This window comes from Zootoca vivipara, chromosome 1 (assembly GCF_965207765.1).
Source record: "Zootoca vivipara chromosome 1, rZooViv2.hap1.1, whole genome shotgun sequence".
Taxonomy (NCBI): domain Eukaryota; kingdom Metazoa; phylum Chordata; class Lepidosauria; order Squamata; family Lacertidae; genus Zootoca; species Zootoca vivipara.
Genome location: NC_142582.1, coordinates 114,212,663 through 114,236,957, shown reverse-complemented (window position 1 = coordinate 114,236,957; position 24,295 = coordinate 114,212,663). Strand labels below are relative to the sequence as shown.

General features: G+C 46.1%; 1 protein-coding gene across 6 annotated transcripts in view; it reads right to left on the bottom strand.

Moving 5' to 3' along the window:
• Positions 1-24,295, bottom strand: part of UNC79 (unc-79 subunit of NALCN channel complex) — a 155,601-nt gene that overhangs the window by 109,173 nt on the left and 22,133 nt on the right. For 5 of the 6 annotated variants that reach the window (XM_035106977.3, XM_035106932.3, XM_088672873.1 and 2 more), the window contains exons 2-4: positions 20,328-20,448; positions 13,068-13,372; positions 8,562-8,732 (exon numbers count right to left, since the gene is read on the bottom strand). In XM_035106977.3, the coding sequence (XP_034962868.2) occupies positions 8,562-8,732; positions 13,068-13,314 (418 nt within the window). In that variant the 5' untranslated portion in view covers positions 13,315-13,372; positions 20,328-20,448. The remainder of the gene's footprint in view (positions 1-8,561; positions 8,733-13,067; positions 13,373-20,327; positions 20,449-24,295) is intronic. The other variant, XM_035106968.3, reaches the window with a different exon arrangement.

Below are 24,295 nucleotides of genomic sequence, written 5' to 3'. Positions count from 1 at the left end.
CAGATAAGATCTTCAGTGCAGGGGTGTCTTGGAGAGCAAGTGCAGTCAAGAGAGCTTCTGGAATGTGAAACACTAATTGTAAAAAAGCAATAGCATTTGGATATTAATTGAGCAGCCACCAGTCTTTCGCTTCTGGGGCTCATCTCCATAAAATGCAAAATAAACTGGAACTTGCCTTTTCCAAGAATTGTGTGCTGGAGAGGCTTTGGTGATGTGGCCATAGAAAGCAGTTCTACATACCAAAGGAGGAGGGGACTCAGCAAATAAGCTATTCTAATCATGAGCAGCTCATGATTTTATATATGCTAAAACGGCATTGTATCTCAGATAGCATTCTTCTCCTGAAGAAGTCAGATTCCACACATACTCTCAAACTGACCCAGAAAATGGTTGTGATGTATTCTGCTTGTAAAAATTAAGACTGTAACCCTATTGTGAGGGACAGGGGATATCGCGAAGTCCCTCCCCTCCTGAGTTCAAGCCCATCCCCGAGCACAGGGGAAAGCAGAGAGAGTTCCGATTCCAATGGGGAAGCAGGAAGTCGTGTCCGAGGCTCAGGCAAGGTAGAGGAGCCAGGGTCCCAGGTGGGACAGGAAGGGGCGAATAAGGGGGGGAGACCCATCCCCAACTCCGGAATTACGCAGAAAGAGGAGGGGAAAGAGGATGGGTCTGCCAAAGCTTTTGTGTTGGAGAAAGACGCGCCAAAAGCCATTCGGAGGTTCTGGAACCGACTGACCACATCACTCCGTGTAAATAGCAATGACTTCAGCACTGTAAATACGCAGCACCAATAAAAGAATAAAATGCAGAGCTGCGTAGCGTCGTTACTCTGAAGTAGCCCACTCCGGCCACTGTGACAGCAACCTCCGAATCCTTTTTTGGGCTACTTTGGAGTTGCAGGGATGAGCGTGTCAGAGGCGGAGAGATGGCGGCAGATCGCGGAGCAAGCCCAGCAAGAACTGCAGCAGCTGTCGCTGCAGGCGCAGGGGGAATTGAAGGCAGCTAAAGAAGAGACTAAGAAGGTCCAGGATGACCGGCTACAACTTGCGGAACAGGTGAGAGCGCTACAGGAAAGAGAGCAGGAATTAAGGGCGGTGGCGGTAGACCTCCAAAACAAGCTGGATGCAGAGAAAAACAAGGCGGGAGGGGCACCCCAAGTCCAAGTGCTGCCAGGAAGGAGAGCCGGGACCCTAGTAAGCAAGTTCAATGGAGACCCGAGGGAATATCAGGGCTTTGAGACTGAGATTGTGTATGCTCTTGAGCTGCACCACGATGAGTTCCCTGATGATGAGCACAGGGTAGCGTTTATTGTGGAGCACCTTACCGGGGCAGCCAGGGAGTGGCTAAGACCGTTAATCGCAACAAAGAATCCTTGCATGAAGAATGTCAAACTATTTCTAGAAGGTTTGAAAACGATGTATTCGTCCGATAGTCATATGGACCAGACTAAGGAGGAACTTCATAACTTACGCCAAGGAAATATGACAGTTCGCGCGTATTGGGCGAAATTCACCATGCTGGTGCACAGATTGGGGTGGGAACTGGAGTCACCCCCAATGCAAGCGGCGTTCTACTTGGGGTTGCATGAGGAGGTGAAGGATGAGCTCTCGAGAGGTCCAAAGCCCAGTAATATGGATCAGCTGAGCAAAGCGGCTCTGGCGGTGGGGGTGAGACAGGAATCCCGGTGGAGCGACAAGCAAGCAACGCGCGCAAAGCGGGCTTGGTTCCCACGGTCGCAGGAGAAGCCACTCCCCCAACAACCCTTTCAAGCCACGCCTGGGGCCAGCCAGGACCAGGAACCCATGCAGATTGATAGCGCGCGCGCGCGGGCTTTTCAAACCCCAGCGGCGCCAAGAAGCAAGGAGGGAAGGGGTGGGAATTGCTTTCTCTGCAACTCCCCCCAGCATCTCGTCAGAGACTGCCCACATCGCAGGGAGTGGCAAGGAAAGGCGGGAACGGTTGTGCCCTCCCCCACTGACGCAGCACCACAGCAGGGAAACGGGAAAGCCTGGCTGCAGGAGACAAGGGGCAGCAGCCAGGCACAGTCAGCAGACAACAGCCCCAGCCCACCCACCCGCACAGAGAGGAGCAGAGCCAGCCCACCCCTCCCAGAGCAGGAGTGGTTCTAGAAGTGACGCTCACGCTCCCAAATGGCTATCCCCTGACGGTCCTCGCCCTAATTGACAGTGGGGCGTCAGCCAACTTCTTCTCGAGAAACTTTGCAGAAGAGCACCAGATCCAGCTTCTGCAGCTGGATTTTCCTCTGCACGTGGCAACCATTGACGGCAGAGAGCTGCTGGGAGGGGCCATCACTCATCAAACCCCCCCCCATGAAAATGACGGTGGGAAGGCACTCAGAGACGCTGGCATTCAACGTCACCACCATCTCAGACCCCCCCATCGTTTTGGGCATGAGCTGGCTGGCGCGCCACGACCCCTCCATCAGTTGGCACCAGAGGTGCATCACTTTTGGATCGGACTTTTGCCTGGAACATTGCATGCAGCACCAACCAGGGGAGGGGCCTCCGATAGCCACGGTGGCCACCATGCACGTCAAAGGGGGTGAGGCGATACCCAAGCCGTACTGGGACCTGCAGGAGGTCTTCAGCGAAGCGGAGTCCGACCACCTACCCCCACACAGGCCTTTTGACTGCCAGATCAACCTGGTGCCAGGGGCAACTATACCCCCAGCCAAGCTGTACGCCATGTCAGACCAGGAACTGGAGGATCTGCGCGCTTTCATCGACAAGAACCTCAAGCGGGGGTTCATCAGAGAAAGCAAGGCAGCAGGGGGCAGCCCAGTCTTCTGGGTGGACAAGAAAGACACGCAACAGCGCCGTCTTGTGGTGGATTTTAGACGGCTGAATTCAGTGACAGAGCCAGTGGCTTTCCCCATGCCCAGAGTGGATGATCTCCTGACAGCGGCACGCAGGGGCAAGATTTTCACCAAGCTAGACCTGAGGGGGGCGTACAACTTGATCAGGATCCGGGAAGGCGATGAATGGAAAACCACGATGTTCACGCCTCTGGGCTCTTTTGAATATCTGGTGATGCCCTTCGGGTTGCAAGGGGGCTCAGCATGCTTCCAGGCCTTCATGCACCACGTCCTGGGGTCCCTCCTCTTCAGGAAATGCTTGGTCTTCCTGGATGACATCCTTATCTATTCCGATGACCCAGTGCAGCATGTGAAAGATGTCAGGGAGGTGTTGCAGCGCCTGAAGGAGAACCACCTGTATGTGAAGCTGGAGAAGTGCAAGTTTCACACCAAGGAGGTGGACTTCCTGGGCTACAAGCTGTCAGACAAGGGGCTGGCGATGGACAAGGACAAGGTGCAGGCCATCCTGGACTGGCACAGCCCCAGGACGCGCAAAGATGCCCAACGCCTACTAGGCTTCGCCAACTTCTACAGGAAGTTCAATCAAGAACTTCTCTCGCGTTACGGCTCCCATCACTGACTGCCTGAGAGGCAAGCAGAAGTTCAGGTGGACACCAGAGGCGCAAGCAGCGTTCGAAAGCCTCAAGAGGGTGTTCGCCTCAGACCAGAACCTGTTCCACGTGGTTCAGGACGCGCCCCTACGCGTGGAGACAGATGCTTCTGATAAAGCTGTGGGCGCCATTTTGTTGCAACTGGACGCCAACAGAGAGTGGAGACCCTGTGCCTTCTTCTCCAGGAAGTTGACCCAGCCAGAGCGAAACTACACGGTGTTTGATCGGGAACTTCTTGCGATCCACGCTGCGTTCCAGCACTGGAGACACTTCCTGGTGGGCGCCAAGCACCCCATCCAGGTGTGCACAGACCACAAGAACCTGGAGTTCTGGAGAACTGCCAGGGTGCTCAACCAGCGGCAGATACGGTGGGCAGAGTTCTTCTCGAACTTCAACTTCTCCATACACTACATCCCGGGAGAGCAGAATGTCAGGGCGGATGCCCTCTCCCGCAAGCCAGAGTACATGGAGGAGGAGGCGCCACCGGCACCCAGGCACATTTTCCCCCCGTCAGCATGGTCCTGCGGAGCAGCAGTGGTGAGCGAGGCGGAACTCACAGCACTGACGGCAGCGGATGAATTTGCCAACCGCATCTTCAGAGAACTGAGAGGGGGGGGAGCAGGCAAAAGACTTTGCAGAACGAAGGGGGCTGCTTTTCTACAAGGGGGCACTGTACCTGCCCACCACCCAGCTTAGACGTACGGTCCTCAAGCAGATGCACGACAACCCAACGGCGGGTCATTTTGGGAGGGACAAAACCGCTCACCTAGTCATGAGACACTTCTGGTGGCCAGGGGTGCGGGAAGATGTTCGAGACTATGTATGGGGCTGTGACACCTGCCAGCGGGCAAAGGTGGTCAGAGCAGCGCCACCGGGATTGCTGGAGCCCTTAGCCACGCCACACAGGCCGTGGGAAGTGGTGTCCATGGACTTCATCACAGATCTGCCTTCTTCCAGGGGCAAGACCGCAGTGTTGGTGGTGGTGGACCTCATGTCCAAAATGTGCCACTTCATACCGTGTGCCAGGGCGGTCTCTGCAGAAGAGACAGCCAAACTGTTTGTGGATCACGTATTCAGACTGCATGGATTACCTTTAAGGGTTATTTCGGATCGTGGCCGCCAATTTGTTTCCAGATTCTGGCGGCGGCTCATGAACCTCCTGCAGGTGGAGGTCAGCTTGTCGACGGCTAGACACCCGCAGACCAATGGACAGGCGGAGAGGGTCAACGCCATTCTGCAGCAGTACCTGAGATGCTACGTCAGCCAGCGGCAAACGGACTGGGTGGATCGCCTGCCACTGGCAGAATTTGCCTACAACAATGCGGTGCACGTCTCCACAGGGGTGTCGCCCTTTAAGGCCAATTACGGGCGCGACCTCAGATCTTTCCCAGAGAGGGAGGGGGAGGAGGAGGAGGAGGGCCCACAGGCTGAGGATTGGGCAGAGGAACTGGAGACGGTGCACCAGCAGCTCAGAGAACACTTGGAGAGAGCCAAGGAAGCGTACAAGAAGGGGGCAGATCGCCACAGGCGACTGGGGGAGGTCATTAGGGTGGGGGACAAAGTTTGGTTGTCCTCGGAGGGCCTTCCCATCAGAGGGAGGTGCAAAAAGCTGGCGCCCAGAAGGTTGGGCCCCTTCACGGTCACGCAACAGGTCAACCCGGTGGCATACAGGTTGGCACTGCCAGAGGACATGAGGGTGCACCCAGTGTTTCATAGATCGCTGCTGTCGCCGTACAGGGAAAGCAGCAGGCTCCGAGGCAGCGAACAAACCCCTGAGGGAGGGGGGGAGAGAGAAGGCAGGGAGCAACTCAATGAGGCCACGGCCATCCTGGACTCAAGGAGGGGGGTGGGGGGCCTGGAGTACCTCATGGCATGGGAGGATGCTCCACCGTCCCAGAATGAATGGGTCCCAGCCACTCAGATACAGGAGGAATTCCTGGTAGAAGAATTTCACGCCCTCTTTCCCCATAGACCCAAGCCCTGGCGCATGGAAAGGGAGGGGGAGGGGGAGGAAACACGGGAGAGCAGTTCACCATGGCGCTGGGAAGCGGAGTTTGAGGAACCAGAGGATGAGGTATGGGTGTCACCGAGATCCACCCAGTCAGAGGAAGGAGCAGATTGGCAGAACATTTTTACCCCTACCAGCTCTGACGCCACAGACTTTTTGGGATTCCCGTCCTCCCAGGCGGAAGGGGGGGGCTCGCAGGACTGGGGGGAGGTGTTCACACCAACGGGCTCGGAAGGCACTGAGTTCTTAGGCTTCCAGTCGTCACCGACACCTGTGGGGGACCTGGGGAGGGGTGAAGGAGAGCTTGGGAGGGGGGTGGATGTGAGGGACAGGGGATATCGCGAAGTCCCTCCCCTCCTGAGTTCAAGCCCATCCCCGAGCACAGGGGAAAGCAGAGAGAGTTCCGATTCCAATGGGGAAGCAGGAAGTCGTGTCCGAGGCTCAGGCAAGGTAGAGGAGCCAGGGTCCCAGGTGGGACAGGAAGGGGCGAATAAGGGGGGGAGACCCATCCCCCCAACTCCGGAATTACGCAGAAAGAGGAGGGGAAAGAGGATGGGTCTGCCAAAGCTTTTGTGTTGGAGAAAGACGCGCCAAAAGCCATTCGGAGGTTCTGGAACCGACTGACCACATCACTCCGTGTAAATAGCAATGACTTCAGCACTGTAAATACGCAGCACCAATAAAAGAATAAAATGCAGAGCTGCGTAGCGTCGTTACTCTGAAGTAGCCCACTCCGGCCACTGTGACACCTATACTTTGCTTTTCTGGAAGTTCTGGTTGTTTGTTTTTACTTCTGAGTAGACTTGAATACGATGGCACTGTGAAATTCTGAAATAGGCATGCTCCAATGGTATATTATTAAAAATACAAAACACATAAAGACATGAAAAGCAGAACTAAGAGAAAAGAAATAAAACAGATATTGTATTCAAAGATAAATATCAATCAAGATGCATATTATTATTATTATTATTATTATTATTATTATTATTATACAAATTACAGTCCTGGGAATAGGGTGGGTCCTGAAAACACAAGTCCCAGGTTCAATGGCCAGGGTAAATAGAGTTGTTTTAATCCACCAAACATAATACAAAGGTAGATGCATAGTGGACAGAGAAGAAAAATAAAATACCTCTTCCCATCATCTTAACATGCACAAGTTAATGCTGACTATTGTTTTTTGGCGAACTATTCCATAAGTAAGAGGAAAATGTAGACATGGAGCCAAGAGAGGGCAGAAGAATAGGGGTATTTTCCTATTCTTAGCACAATGATTCACTGGCAGATTGAAAAGCATTTATAAACTACTTAATATTCTATTCTCAATGCAATGTTGTATACAATATTTTAAAAGTTATTGAAACAAAAATACATCCTAAAACCAATAAGACAGCATTATGAAAACATACAATAGCATATAAAAGCAAATGAAACAAAAATTCGGGGGATTTAAGCACATAAAACACGGTCCAGTCTCATGGGTCAGGGAGTAGTTGCTGCTTCGTGTATGGCACAGGGAAGAGTATTCTGTAATACAGGGGCAACAACAGAAAAATGTCTGTTTTCAGGTCGCACACACACACCCCTAAGATTTTCTTTAGGGTGCAGTTCCACAAACAGAATTTCCTCAGAATACTGATGTAGTAAACAGAAAGTGAATTCTAATGCCTTTCCAGAGTTACCTTTTCTACACATTAACAGCAAATCAACACTGTTCTGAGTCTTAAAAATACTGGGTTGTATGTGAAATTTCAATGGGTTTACACTGAGTATGACTAACTTCAGACACAAACCATTGTATTTTATGAACCACCATGTGTCCTGGGTATGACAACCAGGGGTAGGGCCTTCTCTGTGATAGCCCCCTCAGAACTCTGACATGTTCCAAGATGATATTTTGGCACTTGTTAGGAAAATCACCCTTTCTGGATCAATTTATGGTGCCCTTGGGGTTACCATTCGTATTTTATTTATATTACTCTGATTTTACTCTGTCTGCTTTTATCATTTTAACTTGCAAACTGTCATCTAAGAGGTAGTGTATGGATATTTTTAAGATAGATAAATAAATAAAGGAAACCTTGGCATGAGAGGTGTTTTGCACCGATGAAGCTCCTGAATCAGTGACATATCCATAGGAAGGCCCATAACATTCAAGTCAGTAAGGAGCTCTTGACAGGCTTTGGTACAATGTTGTTGTTGTTTAGTTGTTTAGTCATGTCCGACTCTTCATCGGGCCTTCTCGGTAGTGGTGGAACGCCCTCCCATCAGATGTCAAAGAGAAAAACAGCTACCAGATTTTTAGAAGACATCTGAAGGCAGCCCTGTTCAGGGAGGCTTTTAATCTTTAATCGGTTATTTTATTCTTCTCTTGGAAACCGCCCAGAGTGGCTGGGGAAACCCAGCCAGATGGGCAGGGTATAAATAATAAATTATTATTATTATTATTATTATTATTATTATTATTATTATTATTATTATTCGTGACACCATGGACCAGAGCACACCAGGCACTCCTGTCTTCCACTGCCTCCCGCAGTTTGGTCAGACTTGTGTTGGTGGCTTCGAGAACACTGTCCAACCATCTCGTCCTCTGTCGCCCCCTTCTCCTTGTACAGTAGTATTTTTCAATTTCCCAAAGCCATCTTCCCACAGGCTTTGGCGCAGAATGCCACTTTATTTGCAAAATTGCAAGTTCCACCACTCACCTAACAAAGCCTGTCAGTGAAAGCCCTGCATAAGGGCTTCTGTTCCCTCAAACACACCATAAACCACCTAAAATTGGCTTGTGGGGGAATCAGGAGAACCCCTAAAAGAGGATGCGAGAGAAAGGGAAGAGGGATTGTTCCATCTGTCAGGCTGATACAAAACATTTGTAATAGCACAACATTGAATTCCACTGGGAGCACCGTGACTATAAAATCTATACTCAATATTTTTATGTAGGACAAGGAGACGCCTTGGGGTTGTTTCTACAGGCTGGCCAATCCTATACAGTACACTCACGTTGCTACGGGGAACGCCAACGTTTTTCCACCACCCTTTTCTTTCAGAATTCACTTACATATAGCCATGGGCAAGAACGAGGTGCTGAGATACTCGACGATGTCTTTGTGCAGGAAGGGCGGGAACGTGGCTAAGGTGGAGATCATGGTATACGGCAAAGTGCTCAAGATGTCGTCATTGAGAAACGGGAGCAAGCACGTGGTTGTGTAAAAAATGGACTGCCCGAGATCTGCCAAGAGGAAGAGAAAACAGACAACAGTGAATACATGGCTACCATCAAAATGGGAGAAGGCGCCCTACGTATTATATCAGCCTTCCCACACCACCTGGTCCCCCTCCAAAGCATCTGCAGGGGTATCAGGTGGGGGGTAAGCTGCTTTATAGCCTTCTGTGATAGATCCAATCAAGGTCACTGATGAGCAAACGAGTCCTTCTGGGGCACAGGAAGAATTGAGAGGCAAGAGAGGGAGGGAGGGAGGGAGGTTTACAACAGAAATTAGAGGAAACTGTCTAGTCCTGTCAAAAGAATGCTTGACCCAACAGCTGTTCTGCCTGGGGCTGAACCACCCTTAGTGCTCATAAGCCTACTTTGGGTAGTGCCATTTGTCCAGCCCTTGGGTAGTACCTAGCAGTTGCTGATGGGATCCGGTAGAGTGAGGAGGGACTACAAGGAGCAGGAGATGAATGGAGGTCTGCCTCTGCTGCTAGACCATCAGCTTGAGGCCACCAAAAGCCAAACTGCACTGAAAATGCAGTATGGATGAGGGAGAAAGGAGAACGAAGGAAGGATGGAAGTGAGCGAGAGGAGGAAGGCACGGCCTGGTCCAACACATTTAGAAAAAGCAAAGAACCAGCTTCCTTGCCTCTTCAGCAAAAAGCCAAATACCAAGCCCAATTCATTAGGCACCAGTGATGACTGTTTGTTTGGATTTTAGGAAAACAGGAAGCTCCCTGTGAGTCAGGCCATTGGTCTGTCTAGTTCAATAGTGTTGACCCTGACTGGCAGCAACTCTGTGAGGTTTCAGATAGGGGTCTGCCCAGCCTTACCTGGAGGTGCCTGGGATTGAACTTGGGGTCTTCTGTATGCAAGGCAGATGATCTACCACTGAGCTATAGCACTCCAGGGTGCATAAAATATTCAAAGTTAAAAGCACTTCCAAGTTACATTGATTTCAACTGGACACTTAATGCAATTGAAACCAAACTAGGACTTGAAATGATCTCCTGTTAGCTGGATCGCTCCCGAACTTTAAGGCAAAATCAAAATACCGCTCCTTCTGCCAGAATTTCTGAATGAGAGCATCCCAAAGGGACTGTAACAATTGAACGTAACAGTTTTGCTGATTTACTCCAATGGTTTTTGTATTACCAGTGTCCTAAATAGAGAAGCACAGGACTGCAACTTCAGTATGCATAATCAAGGAATACAAAATCTACACTACAGCAGAAACACTTTTGACCAATGCTTTCCATCACAGAGTGATCTGTCGCAAAGCAAAAAGCTATTAAAAGATACGTCACTATATTTAACACACTGTATGTATTACTATAATTACAGCATTCTCTTGGCTACAATATCATTCCCCGCCCCACATGGTTGCTTGTCAAAGGTAGTATCTCTAAACATGGTGGTTCAATTGCTTTCCAGACTTCACGCAATGACAGTCAAAAGTGGGGTGCTCCAGGGCCCATTGTTGTTCAACTTTACTGTAAACAACTTGGATGAACCTATTAAGGGGATGCTTATCAAATTTGCAGATTACACCAACATGGAGTAGCAAAGGTGGCTGAGGAAAGAATCAGGATTTAAGATTACCTTAAAAGATTGGCGAACTGGGCTAAAACCAACAAAATGAATTTCAGTAGGGACAAATGTAAGGATCTCTGCTTAGGCAGGAAGAACCAGATGTACAAATATATGTTGGGGAAACTCTGGCTTGACAGTAATACATGTGAAAGCGATATAGGGCTCTTAGTAGACCACAAGCTTAATATGAGTCAACAATGTGATGCAGCAGCAAAAATACATCAATAGAAATATAGTGTCCAGATCAGGCATCCCCAAACTTCGGCCCTCCAGATGTTTTGGACTACAATTCCCATCTTCCCCGACCACTGGTCCTGTCAGCTAAGGATCATGGGAGTTGTAGGCCAAAACATCTGGAGGGCCGAAGTTTGGGGATGCCTGGTCCAGATCAAGAGAAGTAATAGTACTGCTCTATTCTGCCTTGGTTAGACCACACCTGGACTACAGTGTCCAATTCTGGGCACCACAATTTAAAAAGGATATCGACAAACTGGAATGAGTGCAGAGGAGGGTAACCAAAATTATCCAGAGTTTGGAAACCAAGCCTTATGAGGAGTGCTTAAAGGAGCTGGTTATGTTTAGCCTGATAAAGAGGAGACTGAGAGGAGACAGCCATCTTCTAATTATCTAATATCTAAAGGGCTGTCACATGGAAAGTGGAACCCAAACCAATGGCTTCAAGTTTGAGAAATGAGCTTTCGACTAAACTTCCAGAGGAGCTTTCTGACAGATACCTATTTCCTCAAGCAAATGCCTTTCTTAAGCCTCCTGTCTCTATAGCAGATGGCTTCTCCCAAGGAGAGTGCTGAAACTAGTCAAGAAAAAGGGAACACATACGCATCATGAATTTAAAGCACTTTTACATCCCCTTAAACAGCCATGGCTTCTCCCAAAGAATCCTGGGTAAATTTTGCCAAGGCAGCTGAGAATTACTTTCTCCTCACAGTGCTACAATTCCCTGAAAAGAGAGCTTGATTGCTAAACCACTGCGAGGACTGTAGCTCCTGGCCACTCAGCACCTTTAAGAAACTACAGTACCCAGGATTCTTTGGGAGAAGCTACAACTGGTTAAAGTGATATAATAGTGATTTATATGTATGCTGTGGGTGCAGCCTGTCTCTGAACACAAGGAGCTGTGCCAAACTGAGCCAAGGCCATTGGTCCACAGTATTGTCTACCCTGCCAGGTGGTTTATCTCCAATGCCTCAGGTGAGGGGTCTTTCCCAGGAGCTGCTACCTGGAGATCTTGAGGATTGAACCTGGGACCTTGAGCTTGCAAAGCATGTTCTCTGCCACTAAGGGTGAGGGAGTGCAGCTAAGGCATTTTAGGGGAAGCTGAGTGCTTACGCTCAGAACACAAGTTTCCAGTACCTAGACTGGTCCCTCCAAGCTTTGGACCTTCTCCTGTCCCACAGCTACCCTAGATCAGAAGATGTTAAAGCTGTGGGAGGCTTGACACTGGATATATACAGGAAATAAGGGCAAACAGCACCTTCTGGTTGAAAGTTAAGCATGGCAGAATTTGCAATGGAAGGGGGGCAAGAACGTCTATAAAAAGGGGGCTGCTTTGCGTGTTGATTCCCTGATAGCTGCAGTGTCAAGCGATGGCTTAGATGGCTGAGGAAGCCTTTGTAAATCCAACACCACAAGGAAAACACTTATGCCAGTGCAGACACAATGCTGCACAGCTGGGCCAATTTGTTTGTTCACAGCAGCGAGCCATCAAGCATAGAGAAGCCACTGGGCTGTTGTGTATATTTGTGAGAGAGAGAATGAACGAATCAGCCAGCCTAAAATGGCTGGCGGAATGGATGAGGAAAGCTTGGGGAAGGGCCATAGCTCATTGGGAAGAAAACCCATCTGCTTTGGATGCAGAAAGTCCCAGGTTCGATCTCTGTTGCCTCCGGTTAGGACTCCTGCCTGAAATCCAGGAAAGCTGCTGCCAGTTAGTGAAAGCAATACTGAGCTAGATGGATCAATGATTTGAACTCAGGATAAGGCAGTGTCCTGTGTGAGATTTTGGGTGAGTGGGAGTAGGTTAAGGCAAGACTGACCCCCATAACACGTCTGGATCCCACAACACTTGTGGACTGCTCTTGAAGGGTGGTACAGTCGTACCTCGGAAGTCAAACGGAATCCTTTCCGGAAGTCCGTTCAACTTCCAAAACGTTCAGAAACCAAGGCGTGGCTTCCAATTGGTTGCAGGAAGATCCTGCAGCCAACCGGAAGCCGTGTCGGACGTTCAGGTTCCAAACCGGATCACTCACTTCCGGGTGTGCGGCATTCAGAAGCCAAAACGTTCGAGTCGCAAGGCGTTCGTCAACCAAGGTAGGTATGACTGTACATGAATTTAATAAATAATGTTAATAAATAAACACAGCATTCCTAAAGCACTTGCAGAGAAGAGTAGAGCCTATACATTTTCATTCTCTCTCTCTCTCTCTCTCTCTCTCTCTCTCTCTCTCTCTCTCACACACACACACACACACACACACACACACACAGCAATACATTATAACTGTCCTTGGATCCTTCAAAATTGCAAAATATAAAGCATCTAGATATCTGCCGATTTAAGGTTTTCTTACGGGTGTAAGTCCAGTGTAAATAATGGTGTATCTACAGTACAAGATACAAAATTTGGATCCATGCCAATTCAAGCCTATTTTTGAAAGCTGTTTTTTTCCTCATTCATAGAAGCCTAGTGGTGATGCCATGCCCCCAAGCTGTCTGTAATGATTCAAAAGGTCCACTTACCGTGTTGACCATGTTGTAGCAAAGGGACTAGATCCAGCAGAGTCACCAATGTCATGTATAGTCCTTGATAGTCCAATGAAGGGTAGTCTGATAACTGAGCATCCCGACTTTGCTGGCCGCGTTCAGTGGGAGCATCTCGCAGGACGCTGTAAAGGAGGGAGCGAGTAACAGTAGGGTTGATGGAACTGACCTGTGGTCTTAGAGATGGGGTGAGTGGGAATGGCACAGGAAAAAGACACATGGTCATGGGCACTGTCAAATTGGAGGCATCTTGGTTCTCCTTCTTCCCTGTGCGGGACAAAATGCTGTTGGGGGGACAAAGAAAAAAAAGAGACAACAAAGACACAAAGAACAGCACATTACATTGAAATGACACTATAAAACAAATAATAAAACTCCAGATACATCCCACATGAGATGCAATCTCTACCAATAAACTAGTGCATCTTGCAAAATCTAGCAACAGTTCACTTCCATGCTTGGGAAAAAAAATACAATTCAGAAATTGCTACTTGTGGGGAAATTTTTCCATTGCATCTCATGTGTTATCTGGTTCATAAGGAGCAAAAATATAAAAATGCATGTTTCAGTGGCACACCCATGTTTCACAGTTCTGTGAAATTACCGGTAGATAGATGCAATTTGCTATGGAAGGAGAAAAACAATGCAACGGCAGCAGCATCAGATTGTCTGAAATATATGTGTGTATTATTATTATTATTATTATTATTATTATTATTATTATTATTTTATATAAGAAAAGGATAATATTGGGGAAACATTTTGAACATCGTTGTTGGAAACCAAGGAGGAAATACTTGCAAAAAATAGGTGTGGCACTTCTAGAAACATGTTTTAGCAAAGAATAAACATGTGTGTTTGTTAAGAGAGCCTTAAAAATCACATGTTTATTGCATCAAAATAATGTCTGTATGTATTACATGATACTGTTTCATGACATTCCGTCAGTATCATCTGAGATAATGAGATTTCAACAGGCACATGGATTTAGAAATAATATAATATTTCTAAAAATGTTAGCTAAACTACGTTTGGAAAAGCTTTAAAATAATATATTGTCGATGGGCTGCAGCATGTTTGTGAGCTTATGAGAATGGTAGTTTGTGTGTGTTTTTTAATTTAGGGGAAGGAAACATCTTATTTTCTGAATACAAACACTCTCTTGTTAACATGGTTACTTTTGAAATCTAAGGGCTAAGCAAGCATCACCCGTTGTATAGCTGCATATCAGACAGGGTCTTATCATACATTGCTAAGGCTACTTACGTTATTTATTGAACAAACTACACACTAAAGGAGAAATAATTTAGAATGATTAAAAGGCTTAGTGGGAATCAAAACGAAGGCTAAAAATTAGATTGCTATGCCTTCTCAATATCATTGCAACCATATTATTCGACTTTTCTGAAATGGCTATTTTTAAAAAAAGGCTGCTATTGCAACAAGATTAAAGGGCACTAATCCAGGCAAAGCTAAGCACCTTTGCAACTCACTGAAATCAACAGAAGAGGGGCAACACAGCCCTATGCAAATTTACTCAGAAGCAAGTGTAGTCAATGGGGCTTACTCCCAGGTAAGTTGCACATAGGCCTTCAAAATGTGCCTGGCTCCCTCCCACTGAAATCAGAGGAGCTTAAAGGTGCTTAATTTTGTCTCGTGCATGCTCTTCACTTCTTTTTACTAATTTATCACACCACAACTATATATTAGCTAACTTATAAAAATATATCTTGTTTACAATGCATCAAACCAGATACCCATTTCCCCCCCTGTGTGTTTGGCATGGAAGAGGCACTGTTTGAAATGCCTACTCAAGAGGCTGGCAACTTGTGGCCCTCAGATATTGCTGGACTCCCAGCTCCCATCATCCCTGACCACTGGCCCTGCTAGCTGGGGCTGATGTGAGCTGCAGTCCAACAACATCTAGAGCAGGCATCCCGAAACTTCGGCCTCCCAGATGTTTTGGACTACAATTCCCATCATCCCTGACCACTGGTCCTCTTAGCTAGGGATCATGGGAGTTGTAGGCCAAAACATCTGGAGGGCCACAGTTTGGGGATGCCTGATCTAGAGAGTCACCCTGGTATATCCTTGACCTTACTCTTCCTACAGATTTCTACAGTTGATCACCTACAAAAGACAGAAGTTAGCATCCCATTGACTATTCATCATTTATAGGATGGATGTTGAGCCAAATTTAGAGATTTAGGAAATCACCGGCCTCATTATATACTGTTGACCTCATGAATTGTCTTGCACATGAATAAGCGGATGTGCAACTAGCAGGAAGGTGCCCTAAAGTCATCCAGTGAGAGTACTGGCACTGGGGAAGTGATTTAAACATGTGCAGGACATTGTGGTGACACAGGAACTGTCGACCTGTTTGGAGATTGTACGAGCGTTCTGGGTTGGACAAGTATGCCAGCTGCCGTCTTCCAACAAGTAATCTGTACCGTCTGCTCAACTCTACAAGTCTCAGTGATACACACAGAGGCCACACAGCAGCAGGTACCCATTACATTCGGCTTTTAAAAATGCCTTGTTTATTGTGCCTTATATACTTTCCTCATTCCTTTTGGTATCCCAACGCCCAGTTACCGTGAGGGTATTTTTCAAACGCAAACCAATAAAATCGCCTAAAGACCACTATCATAATCATGTCCACACTAATAAACAGAAGCAAAGGAAGCAGACTTATGTCATTGGACCATGGTCATTACTGTCTACACTGTCTGATGGTGGGGTTTTTTTGGGGGGGGGTGTTAATTTATTCTCCTATGCTGTGCTGTTCCATTGCCTTAGCTATTCAATTTCATTCTGTTCCGGTGCAGTCCAATTGCTCATTTTTCTTTATTTGGCTGCAAAGCATAAATCTCAATCAGTTCTGGCTCTCTGAAGGTATAAGGCATTCAAGGTTGTCCTCCTTCAAAATGGAGCTGAATCATTCTAGACTGAGACTACACATCCCAGCATGCAATTCTCCATTGCTAACGCATGTGCTTTCTGACCAGAACAAGGGAACTTTTAAATGTTTAAAGGCCAAGGATTTGCACGGCAATGTGCTTTCTTAGCAGGTCAAATTATCATATATCTTTTTGCCAGTTTTGTTGCATGCAGAGGATTGAGGCAAATTGTAGAGTCTGCAGGGCAGGGAAAGGTATCTAATAGCCACTTGTGGCTGGTGTGGTGAGGCAGAGCTGTCCTGCTAAGACCAGCATCACTACAGTTTACCTGGACAGTGCTGGGGTGGCAGCAAGGTCAAGGTTGTGTGGACATAGTTGGATGCATCAGAAGAAGCACTGAATTGGTTCTTCAGGTGCATCTGTGCAGGGTCTTTAATAGCTGTATAGCAGGCAGAAATCCCTAGTTGCCAGCATGGCACCCCCATGTTAGAAACTGTTGCCTTCTACTCACCATGGAGTTGTCCAAATCAATGGAAAGACCATAAACCATGGTGCACCTTGGGGGCTTTTCCTAACCCAAATAGCGCAACATTGCATGCTGGAACTTGTAGTGTGTTAGGTGACACAACTCCATACAGACTAGTTATGCTACAGGGGTGCCATATATAGGGGGCTCTGGGTGCCCAAGCACCCACAAACATTTTTGTTGTGGGTGCTGAGCACCCATGCCACAGGGCCCCCGATGCAACGTCCAGTGCCTCGTAAAGCACTGGAAGTCACGTCCGAGTCCTTGGAGATGCTTTCTGAGATCTCAGAACCTGACTTCTGGTGCCAAGGACGGGGGGGGGCGCATGTCATGATGTCACGTCACAGCGTGATGTCAGGACATCATGCGCGCTGGGCACCCATAACCTGGGGTCCAAGTTGGCTCCCCTTGTTACGCAAGGACACTGTCAATGATGATCTAACTCCCATAAAGAGGAACTTAAAAGCGAGTACAGCCTCGAGGGAAGACAGTGTAGAGTCCAACTTTCAATCTGTACCCACCACCATCTCCCATCTTCAAGAGCGCTGGCAACCTTCACTAAAACTCCCAAATATAAAAGAGGACAGGGCTTCTTTTACGGTTGTGCAAAAACCCAGATATTCAGTAGGAATATTCACTCACTCTTGTCTACGTGACAATTTGCACTTGCCATTCTATCCCAGGGATGGGGGAAATTGTGGTGTTGTTGGACCCCAACTGCCACCAGCCCCAGCCTGCATGGTCAGGGATGATGGAAGCTGTTCAACAACATTAGGAGGGGCATGGAGTCCCCAGCCCTGCTTCATCCTATACTGCCCCACCTTTGTACCCTAAAGATTACTCAACATGAGGAGCTCTGCAACAGCACCTTACACCCTTTTTTTATCACAGCCCCACACCCCCTGCAAGTCTATTTCTGAAGTTGAAGTAATCTTCAGCAATAGCCTCTGACGCAGGACATGGGAATGCATTTTTTAAAAAAATCTGGAACAGCTTTTGCACCTGCAGAAACTCTGAAAAGGGACCCTGTCCTGTATCTTGAGCAGCTGCTATTTTATAGATAAAGAAACACGATTTTCTCTTGATAAGAAGATAATAATTCTCTTTTCCCTCTGGGGCATTTGTTATATTTGCAGTCAAGTTAGGGGAGAAACAAGCTGGAAATGAGCAATGCATGAAAATTAAATTCATGCTTAATGCAGAGAAATGCTTTGGCCTGAAGGTCAACTTAAGGAGGAGCTCAATGAATCAATGTGTTATGCACTGTGCATGGTGATTTATTTTTAATGTGATGTTTTATTTGTAAAAAAAAAAAGCATTTTCTTTACATTTTCCCACCCACCCGTCTAAAACCAGCACTGCCCAATTTCCCTCCCCAAATTTGGTGCACCCTAAAGATGTCTGCAAGTTCAAGGGTCATGTTCATCCCCCATGTGACTAAAAGAAAGCCAACTAAATCCAAATGCAAAGGAAGTCAACCTCGTCTTGAAACCAATGTCTGTTGTGCCCCCAAAGATGTTAGCATGTTGCAAATTTCCATTAAATCCATCTTTGTGACCTAGCTGGGAAGACTCCATCTGAACAACATCATCCTTCAATGTGCCAGTTTATATATGTAATAATTGTTATTAGCTAGAAAGAGAACCTAGGTTTTTCTTTTTTCCTTTTTTTCCTTTTAGTAATCGAAATAACTCTTACTCGGAAATAAGTTACATGGAACTTAGTGGGACTCACTTCTGAGTAAAGAACAGAAGTGTTCTGCACACTTCTAATGATTCCACGCTAGAGGTGTGCAGGCACTAGCAACTGAATCAGGTGAGAATATGACTATCGAGAATAAGACCAGCAAACCATTCAGGAACATCTATCAACAAGCCATGTTCCTCCACTTGCTACTAGATTATGCAGTTTCCAGCTCACAAAGAGCATTTAGTTTCCTGGACTGAGAGCTCTCTTAGTGTGGCCTGCCCTGTGATGGTGTCAGTGTGGGTCTAGGTCACAGATGGGAAACGGGTGGCTCTTCCAGATATTGCTGCGGTCCAATTCCCATCATCCCTGACTCCTGGCCATGCTGGCTGGCACTGGTGGGAGCTGGAGTCCAAAACATCTGGAGGGCCACAAGTTCCCCATCCCTGGACTAAGGCAAGCCTGCAATCCTAAACACGCTTACCCAGGAGTCAGCCCCATTGTATTCCGTAGGACTTACTTCTGAGCTTACAATTGTACCCTAAGAGTTTAAATTGCCAAGAATTTTAAAAAGGGGCAAAGTTCATTAAATATATATATATATCCAGGTTTAAGGTGCAAATGCAACCCACAGGGCATTTCTCCCATGCAAGACTCATTGCTATTGAGTCTCACAGGTAACTCCATTTAAATGAATGTCCATCTTTGGGATTCTGGCACAATATTAATTCATAATCAATAATCAATGCATTGGTGTAGAACCTATGACAACCCAGAAGTTGTTGGACAACAACGCCAATCACCCTTGACCATCTGGTTGGGAACAGAATGGTGGACTAGATGGGCCACTGGCCTGATCCAATAGGATCTTCCTGCTTTCTTCTTGATTGTGCTGGCTGGGGCTGATGGAAGTTGCAACGCAACAATGTCTAGAGAGTCACAGTTTCCTTGCACCTGACTTAACAGCTTGCTTTCACACTCTAGGCCTGGAGTGTAGCCTTTTCACTTCGAATGCCTCCTAGCTTCCGAAAGGTTCAGATCTAGGATTTGGGTTGCTGATTCGTTTTGGACAAAGTAGGACACATTTCCACCCAAAACTGAGTGTAGGTTTCAAGTCACCAGTTCAACCTCTAAATGTTTTAAGCCCATTTCTAGCTCATGGGGGACTTGAAGGCAATAGATCAAAGTGCACTCCAGCAAATACCCCCTGGGGCATTAAGCTATTGGCCTGGGAGCCATTACAGCCCTGCTCCTTCCCACATGGCCAGAAGCATCATCTGAGAAAGGGGTTGCTTTTGTGTATTGATCAGCATTTGTACTTTAGCAAAACTTCTCCAAGGATTCTCCTTGGGGTTTGAGGGAAACTAATTAGCCAAACGATCTAAGGAGGCTGGGGAAAGACACGCAATGGGTTTTATTTATAGGTTCCAACTGCACATTAGGGGAAATTGCAAGCGTTTGATATTATCGCCATTGGAAATTTTACGAAAATTTGGCAGACGACTCAGAGGGAACTACTTTGGGGTTAGGATATCCTGCCTTAGGGTGACGAGTTAGGAGATATTACTGACCAAGTCGCCTTCCACTCCTGTTATGCTGTGGTACAGAACGGGTTATATAGCCACTGATTTTTAAGCAGTTTGGCTGGGCAAACTGAGGACTGGTCTACATAAGTGCAGCAGAATAGGTGGGGGAAGTTACGGCAGGTAGAATGGACTGGATCACTGCTGACTGTTTGCAGGCAATCACAGTTCTGAATGCTCTGGTGTATTATTAGCAACCTCCTGCAAATAGAAAATCAGCATAACAGGTAAAGGGGGGATGATCACCTTTTCCCCTGATTTGCTAGTGTTCCAATTGCAAGGAGTCTTCTTGGTGGAGAAACAGATGGAATACGTAGCCAATAGTGGTACAGTCCATCACCTCATTCTCCCTATGTTCTGTTGCACATATACATAGCTTCCTCCTAGACAACCACTGCTGAAGTTACTTATTGCTTCCAGATTTTATACTTCATTGAGCTCTGACACATCTAGCAGAACACCCTTCTATTTTTCATAAAGCTATTCATACACTTCATTTAACCAGTATATATTTTCTATGAAAGCATAATTTAAAGCTTACCTTAGCAATGTCTGAGAAAAATATTTCAGAGTGTTTGCAATGTCAGTTCCAGAGGGGACGGGGTAAATGTTGTGAAGAACACGGTTATGGTATTCTTGCAAGTACCGGATCTTGGAAGCAACTGGTTTTTGTTGTGTTTGAAGAAAATGGAAAGGGGAAAAAAAAGAGAACATGTATCTTAGTTCTGTTCTTGTGGATAGAAAAATCTCATAGTTTTTCTGCATTCAGGCTACAATCCAGCACAGTTACAGCTAAGCTAAGCTAACTGTGATCTATGATCATGGATCTCCCAGTTTTTTAAAAAGTTAATAGCAGTTGTTGGGAGGGGAGGAGGATTCAATTGGATTGGGGCCATAGTACTGGTAGAAGGAAGACTAACTGTACCCTCAGATACTCTGAAACCCATTTAATTTAACGGACTTCTGCACGACTAACTCCGTGTTGAACTGTGGTCAGAATCTAATATATTCAGGCTGAAGGCAGTTGCCAGTTAGATTTTATTCCAAATGTTCACCAAACTTAAACAATTTTATTGGTGTCTGTTCCCGCCCCCCATATAATATTTGTAAAAAGTCAAGTAAAATGACAGGAAACCAATGCCATGATTATGTCTTCATAAAATTAATCATACAACACCTTTCAACCCTCAAACGTGTCTCCAATATGTGCTTACATCCCAAAAATATGCTTAAAATTGCATGCCCAACAATGGAAAATTGGTTTGGCTTGCCACATTTTGCCCAAACGTGCACCCCTTCTCTCCTCAGCATGCCATGATTGCATCAGGAAGTCTGCAGCTAACCATAGTTTCCCATTCTGCCCCAAACTGGGGAAACTATGGTTACCAGGCTTGGAGCAAGCCAAGATCTTACACCAACTTCAGAGTTTCCTCTCTCTCGAAGGCTTGCCCAAATCACTGGAAGTACAGGGGACAGAACTAAGGAGATCAGAATAAGCAGTGATGTGTTATCTATTTCACCTGCACTGCTACCCAGGAAACTGGCCATCGACTAGGCGGCTGTAATCATGAAACCAAAACAGGCAAGTAACACAAGGTATGAGTACAGCTGATTTGTTGTACACTATGTGCTTTACACTGTAAAAAGGGGTTTGCCAGGAAATGTGTTTGTGCTTTACATTGCAAGAAGGGCTGGCTTGAGATGGCATAGGGAGGCCTCAAGAAGCAGTGTAAAGACAACTGTATCATCTCAGTACTCAGTGGGCTGATCAACCAAGGGTACAAGAAACCAGAGGTGAGGTTTTTGGAGGCCCCAGAAGATATGGCTCTTGCTTCTGACACTGCCATATTGAGGCATCACCTACCGTAAGAATAAGTTACAGCCCGATCTATTGACTGCATCGCTAAATATAACTGACAGAATGGCTGACTGCAGGCAACCAAAGAGTAAGGTTTTCTACCACGGTTTTGCCCAGTCATTTGTATTAATGAAAATGTAGTATGTGTGTTTTCTTGTGGAGAAGGTAGCAAGGCTTCGTCACGCTTACTACTTGGTAAGTTGGTCGTACGTATTAGCAATCACAGTGGTTAATTCACTGCTTTTACTACTTTTGTTGCTTTTTGTTAATCATTAATCATCATTGCTGTTATTACTCCATTTCGTTTATAAATCACTTTGTCTAAATTATTATTATTATTATTATTATTATTATTATTATTATTATTATTATTTATTAAAATTTGTATACTTCCCTATACCCATAGTTCTCAGGGCGGTGTACAACTTAGTTCCATGGCTGGCTGTATAAGCAACCCTTCACAGGAATCTGCCATTAGTAGGCTTTCATTTCAAAAATACTGTTGAGTTACTCGGAGCAATTTCACAATACAAAACAATGGCATGTATAAAAAGTACATATATATTATACGCACACCCAATTTCAAATCCAACATGGATACCAACTGCGATAAAAATCTACCCTTGTTTTTATTGAGGTTTGTAAGATACCTTGAGAATGTTGTGTATTCAGTGGGAGGGTAGAAATGGTTTAAATGAATAAACTTTCTGTGGGATGCAAAGGGTTAAGTGCAGTCAAGTCACAACAATCCCTAGATAGTCCACTTGGAGGACTGAGGAGGAACACGTGACTAAGCCTAGTTTCCAGTTCCTCCACATGCTAATTACCGGTAGATGGGAAAGGCGGTAGATAAATTCAGAAGCCAATCGCCATTTCCCTCTCTTACTCTCACTCATGGACTCTTGGACCACTTCACTTCAAGGACTCAATGTCTAGTGAGGTTACTCTCTCTCAAGGCCTCCATCCTCGAGAGAGATGAGATGGAGTCTCACTTCTTATAAGTGAACTTCACAATGTATATATTACTTTTTACCTAAGCCAGTCTATCTCTTGAGTATGCTGTATCTCAGGAAGATTGTAAGTAAACATCTTTTATACTTTTTAGAGCATTGTGTCGTGTCTTTTCTTTTAAGAGGGGTAAAGGGGGAAATACCAGGAAAATACACTTTATTTTACAGGCTTAAATCAAGCCTGCGCAAACGCTTTTCTGCTGTGCATTTTGCAAAATGGGAATGTTTTTACTCTGCTAAAGTTTGGTGCTTGCTAGCGCAAGTGGGGATAGGATATATTTAACAATATCTCCTCATCCACATCCCTGAACATTCCCACACTTTCGCCCTATAGTTAAGCAATTAATAGGTTTATTGTGCAGCCAATGGCAATTAAGGCAATAAATTAAACAGCAACCTATTAATCATCGTAAGAAAGAGAAAATGTAAAGGAATGTTACCATAAAAACTTACAAATGAAACAAATAGATGGAAAAAAAATCTTTCCCCAGATTTTCCCATACGTCATGTGATTGCATGTGGCAAAGAAAACAGTGACTCATAGAGTTCATCTGCCTCTGTTTTCTTCTGTAAGAGTCACTGAGATGTTTACTGCTGAGAAATCTCAGCGTGCCTAATCAGATATTTGAGTGAATATTGTCATGAGCTATTTGCACTTGCGTTGCTGAACACCATGCTGGCGGTGGCTGATGGGATTTGGAGTCCAACCATCTCTGGAGGGTCGCAGGTTCCCCAACCCTGCAGTAGATGGATCAAACTTCTTCTCCATTGCTCCAGAAGGCTGCAATAGAATCCAAGGGTGAAAATTCCAGGGGAGAAGACTTCAGCTAACTGTTAAGAGACCTTTCCTAATAGTAGGAGCTGCTCAACAGTGAAATAGGCTGCCTCAGGTGGGCTCTCTCCTTTATTAGAGGTATTTAAGCAGAGGCTCACTGGAAGGACAGATCCTGAAGCCGAGGCTCCAATACTTTGGCCACCTCAGGAGAAGAGAAGACTCCCTGGAAAAGACCCTGATGTTGGGAAAGATGGAGGGCACAAGAAGAATGGGACGACAGAGGACAAGATGGTTGGACAGTGTTCTCAAAGCTACGAACATGAGTCTGACCAAACTGTGGGAGACAGTGGAAGACAGGAGTGCCTGGCGTGCTCTGGTCCATGGGGTCACAAAGAGTCGGACACGACTAAACCACTAAACAACAACAACAAAGCAGAGGCTGGATAGCCATCAGCCAGGGATGATGTAGTTATGCCCTGTATCATAGCTCCTGCACTGAGAAGGGGGCATTCAACTAGACGACCTCCAAGATCCCTCCTGGCTCTATGCAGGTGAAGCTCGGAAAATTAGAATATTGTCAAAAAGTGCATTTATTTCAGTAATGCAACTTAAAAGGTGAAACCAATATATGAGATAGATGCATGACATGCAAAGCAAGATATGTCAAGCCTTTATTTGTTGTAATTGTAATAATTTGTCATTAGGCGGGTCAATTATAAATGGAATGTAATTAATGAAATGTACAGTGGTACCTTGCTAGACGAACACCTCGCGGCACGAAAAAATCACAAAACGAAAACGTTTTGTGATTTTTTTGGCAGACTTGCAAGACGAAAAATTCGCAAGATGAAGCAGGGCGTCGCGAG